This window comes from Hevea brasiliensis, chromosome 8 (genome assembly GCF_030052815.1).
Source record: "Hevea brasiliensis isolate MT/VB/25A 57/8 chromosome 8, ASM3005281v1, whole genome shotgun sequence".
Lineage (NCBI taxonomy): Eukaryota > Viridiplantae > Streptophyta > Magnoliopsida > Malpighiales > Euphorbiaceae > Hevea > Hevea brasiliensis.
The window spans coordinates 28,666,910-28,672,680 of NC_079500.1; the positions used below are offsets into that span (position 1 = coordinate 28,666,910).

A 5,771-nucleotide genomic window follows, 5' to 3' on the forward strand; every position below is an offset into this window, starting at 1 on the left:
TTTAATTTATTTTAATTTAATTTTTTTAATTTATATTTAATTAATTTAAATTTGTGTAAGGTGTAATTCATTTAGTATTTTAATGCGTGAGTTATTTTTTTTTAGCTTTTTAAATATTTTTAAAATTAATTATTTTTTAATGTTAATTATTTAGTTAATTATTTTTAATTTTAATTAATTAATTATAATTAGTTATTTTTATATTTTACTTTTTTAATATTAATTAATAATATGAAAAAATAATATTTTTATATTTTTAGTTTTATTTAATTATAATTTGTTAATTTTAAATTAAAAGCATGAAATATAAAAATTATATTTTTTTATTTAAATAATTAAAATTAATTATAGTAACAATTTTTAATTTTAATTAATTATATGAAAATATAAAGATATTTTTTTATATTTTTAGATTAATTAATAATATAGAATAAAAAAATTAATATTTAAAAAATAATTAAATATTAAAAAATGACGCTTATTAATTAATTGGATTAATTTAAACATAAATTAAAATTTATGAATTAAATTGAATTAAAAATTAAAAATAGACTAAATTAAACCTCCTCAACAAATATAAGAGGCAAATTGAATCTTATTCCTTTATATATATATATATATATATATATATATATATATATATATATATATATATTTTAAAGAAGTTATTTATTTTACTCTCATTTCTTTTATTACACTTAAAAATAAAATTAAAAAATTATAATTATAATTTCTTACTCAATAAAAAAATTTTATGCATATAAAATAAATTTACAAATCTCATAATATAAGAGCATTATTTCGAAAAACTTTCCACATATATAAGTAGCATCTGTTTATTTTTTTACAAAGTAGAAAATAAAACTAAAATAATAATTAGTTAAATAAATATTTTCTTTTTTCATTTTTTAATTAAATAATGGTATTTTGTAAATTTTTTAATTAATAAATATAAAAAAATAGATGATGAGAGATTTTTTTTTTAATGACATTTTAATAAAAATATTATGTAAATTTTATGAAATTTATTTTAAAATCCATTAAATTTGATAAAAAAAATAATTTTAATAATAATAAAATACATAAAATAAAATTGCTAAAATTAAAACATATCAAATCAATGAAGTTTAACTTAATTAAGTGACACTGAAATCATTTTTAATATTATAAAATCTCAAATTTAAATTTCAATAAATTAAATAAATTAAAAGAAAAAATACATCTCAATTAGTTAATTCTTGTACACTACAAAATAATCAACATAAGGAAAAGAACTTTAGAAGTGTACGGCGAAAGTAAAATAGATTCAATATCACTAATTAACCTAGATTTGTTACCCAAATTACAAGATTAAAAACCACGTCTAAAGACCTTTTGGAGCACATCTATCTTTAGGATTCGAGAGATACAAATGCTCTACTTTTTTATGCCTACAATGTCCTTGAAACAGAAACAATCATTTATATGTTCTCGCTAAATACAAAGCCCAAATCAAATACAAGATGGGGAAAGAAAGAACAACTATTGAATTGGAAATGACAGCAGAAGCAAACTACACATAAAGAAAAGAATTTGTACATATTAACAAAAGTGTTTCAGCCTCGAGACCGCTTGCCAGAAAGGCTAATAGAGCTGACTTTCATGGGGGTTGCCACCACCAATGGAGCTTCTGGGGAGTCACTAACAGCATAATTGTCATGCATGAAACGACTTTCAACAATGGACTCATCCTTCAACACTATCTTATAACAATAACAGCTCTTGAGACCTTGCTGATTACGGTAGCATTCATGGGCGCTGTTCTTCACCTGTTGGAAGTCCCATATCACACTGAACTTGCCCACTGTGGCAACTAGGTGTCGTTCTTGTTTACCATTCTCAGTGACCTAAAGACATCACAATGCCAGGTAAATTCAGTTAAGCATGAAAGATATAATAATAATAATAATAATAATAATAATAATTATTATTATTATTATTATTATTATTATTATTATTATTATTGAAAACTGAGGATAACAGGAAATTCAAATTACCCAAGGCAGCTTCAAGCTTTGCATAAAAGGTTAATCTAAATATGACTATATAGTAAAAACTGATCTTTAATAAAACTCAATCCATTTCTCCATTTATATGGTAAGAAATAGAGGTAAAATCACATCAACATGCTCATATACACACCCGACTAGCATAAATTATAATACATATTTTATGGCCATATGATCAGACCATTGCATCATGTTCATTGTGAACATTCATGCACAGAAATTTTAAATTAATATTATGCCAAGTGATAACCATGGTTTTTTTTTTTTTTTTTTTGGGGTGCTAAGGAGGAGCAAAAGTCAACAAGAGAACTACATCAAGATGCTCCTACTATGAGCAATAACACAAGAATCATGCATGAGCCAACTGCCAAAACCTAAAGAAGAAGCTTCAAGCCGCATGTTATTAGACACCAGATAGGTCAAACAAGATCCTCATTGTTATCACTTAATTCCAGGACTAACAAAAGTGGATGACATGAGCTGTGATGTTTGATGAAAATAGAAAAAGCAACAGTAATTGGAAGGGAGAAAAGGGAAGAAGAGGATGAGAAGTCATTTGTGAAACAAATGCTCCAAATGTAATCAAAATAGGATATGGATTCCATAATGCTACCTTCCAAAAGTGCAAATTCAAATTCATATTTTCTCAATTACAAATGAAAGTACATTATTGAATAATGACATCTACCACAGGAATGAATTGCTCAAACAACATTTACATAGGTTATGTCAAAAGCCCCATTGTTCAAAACTAAACAACTAGGAAGTCTCATTGTTTACAAAACTTACAGTGCTTTCTTTCACCCTTGGGATGCGATTGGTCAAAACGGTAAAATGCAACAAATATGATTGTGCATCTACTGCTCATGCTGGCTAAATGCAAATCTAATAAAAGTGAACCAGCTTTCTCCAACAAGATAATTAATGTGGCTTTTTACAGAAACGTTTAACAGCAGCATCTAATATGTCAAATAAATGTTTTGAATTTACATTATTAATTATTTAAAATGAAATTTTGCTAGAAACAAAATGATGCTCCATAGATTGAAACATTTGTAATATTAGATGAATATTTGGTGGAGGCTATTAATGCATGAGAATCTGCAACATCATAGCATGATAACCAGCTTCATAAATGCATTTATTTATTTATTCAAAAAGACTAAGAATCAATGTGTATAATAAACAAAACACATAGAATGGGCTATATTACTTAACTAACCCTTAAATCCCAAAACAGTTGGGGCACAAAATCAGAATAAAAAGTAAGACATAATGCAATTTTCCAAAATCTTGAAGAAGAAGAAGTAACTTGCTTGTATATAAAAGGATTTGAGTTCTTACCCAGGAGAAATGACCACCATGAAATTTATTGTTCGCACTAGCCAAGTGTGAATCCAGAGGAGTCAGCTTCAATAATCTCGGAGCTGGTATCTTATTTCCCATTCGACCACTAAATCCAGTCTTAGTCTTGCCATCCTTATCCGTAAACAGAGTGCAAATAAGGATCAAATATGTGTCCGTTGTCCCCAAGACCCACTTCCCATCATATGTAACATCCACTTGAGTAATAGGCGAGCCAAGCCCAGGAAAAGCTGTCTTAGCCTGCCTCATTGATGTCCTCGAATACAACCTAATCTTGCCATCAAGTGATCCAACAACAATAGATCCATCACCTGTACTCGCAAAGCATTGAAAATTAGTCCCTCTTGAGAACTGATGCCCCTGACTCCAATGCAAAACTGGAGAATCACCCCCAATACTCTGCACCATCCCTCTCTTATCTCTCATATCCCATTGACATAACCTATTATCATCCAAACCCAGAAAGGTACTCTCGGATGGGTCCAATTGAGACCCTTTAGTATCATTTGTTACATCTTTCATTGTAATCTCAGTCCCATCTTTCCCAAACTTCCACTCTGTCACAATCTTTCCCGTTTCAATATCAAGCTGCTGAATTCCTGTTGAATTTGGCTTCCCTCCCTTTAATGGACTCATTAACATCATATTCGTTTCTGCCCTCATAAGCATTGCCTTTTTAGGGGTAGATTGCTCCGAACTAGCTCCACTTCTATTATCAAATTTCACACAAATACCCTTCCCATAAATGCCTTTATGATAATTCCTATAAACTTGAACACCCAAATCATTAACCAAGAAACTATTATCCAAAGCACCTAAAGTCAAGTTTTGCACACCCCCATTAGCCGCCTCCTCAAACTCCTCCATCAAATCCTGATCTACACGCACAGGTGTGTTTTTGCCGGAAGCGCTATCATCCTCGGCATCCTCCCACATCGTATCATCGGCAATTTCTGGATTAACCCAGCCGATAAATTCCTTCCCATAAACTTTCATCTTATTCTCTTCGGTGGCTTCAAGCCCATAAACATTCTCAAATAGACAATCCTGAAATCGGGTCACAAATTTTCTATACTCCTCGTCAGTGTAAAATTTCAATGCCCAGACTCCATTGTTAACAAAATCCACGCGCCGTTGATCTCCAAACATCTTCAATTGCATTTCCGTGGAAACTCTAGCCCTAACTTTGGACCCAACTCTCAAAATCCATGAGGGGCTATCTCCACCTTGAGATTCCTCTTCTTGATCAGAACCATCACTGCCGTCGACTTTACAGTTTTTAACGAATTTGTAAGAAGTGCGCTTATCAGAGATGACCCACTTGGCGGAAGGGGTGTTGCCGCCGATATGGAGATACAGCTTGACCGGTTGATTAGGGAGATCATGTTGGGAATTTGGGTATTTGAGCTTTAGAGATTTGAGTTTGGTATCGATTTCGTCTAGAGCTTTTCTAGATGAGGTAGATGAGGTGCTTCGAGGGGTCTCTTGGCGATGAACGGCGTCGTAGTGGACTTCTTCTTCCTGCTCCTCCTCCGATTGGTAGTCTGATTCAGAGTCTGAGAGGTATTGACCTTCGCGGCTCTGAGAGGTGCCCATGTTTGGATTTCAGATAGATAGAGAGAGAGAGAGAGAGAGAGAGAGAGAGAGAGAGAGAGAGAGAGACTGTGGGAATTCGGGGAAATGATTTGGAATTTCAGATTTCAAGTTCTCGGGAGTTTGTGCTTTCGATCGATAGAGGCAGTTTTGCTTACGCTGGGATTTTATTTTATTTTTATAGCTGATTTTGTCACCGGCTATCACCGGTTTTCACGGTTTATATATAAACACTTAATTAAAAATATTTTAAAGAACGTCCATCTTGTCTTAATTAAAAATATTATCTTTACTATTTATATTTTTTATAATAATTTTAAAAATTAAGAGTAATGGTTAAAAAATTACTCTCGCATCAATTAAATAATAAGGTGATATAATTATTGTTATATTTAATAATTAATTTAATAATTATTTATATTAAATATTTTTATTTTAAATTATTATATAAATAATTAATTATTAATAATTAATATTTAATAATTAATAAATAATTAATCATTATTAAAAAAATTAAATAAAATTAATAAAAATATTGAATATTTTGATCAATTTTTTTTTAAAAAAAAAAACATATAATTAGAAGCAGGAATCGACCAAACTACGTGCTATCAATTACTTGGTTTCTCTAATCTTTAAAATAAAAATGATTCTCACTTTTTAAGAAGTCACAATTTCATTATAGCGCGTTTGAAGTTTTCGGAAAAAAGCAATTAATTATTAAAGCTGTTTTTGAAATTATTATAATATACATTTTAATTTTAA

The 5,771-nt window shown here is 29.7% G+C and overlaps 1 protein-coding gene across 1 annotated transcript; it reads right to left on the reverse strand.

The window, feature by feature from the left end:
* Window positions 1–1,404: 1,404 nt before the first annotated feature.
* LOC110667088 (protein CYPRO4) lies at window positions 1,405–5,167 on the reverse strand. The gene is made up of 2 exons (XM_021827820.2): window positions 3,393–5,167; window positions 1,405–1,886 (listed from the first exon to the last, which is right to left on the reverse strand). Exons 1-2 carry the CDS (start codon window positions 5,007–5,009, stop codon window positions 1,596–1,598), a joined length of 1,908 nt encoding a protein of 635 aa, XP_021683512.2. The 5' UTR covers window positions 5,010–5,167; the 3' UTR covers window positions 1,405–1,595.
* Between the last annotated feature and the right edge of the window lie 604 nt (window positions 5,168–5,771).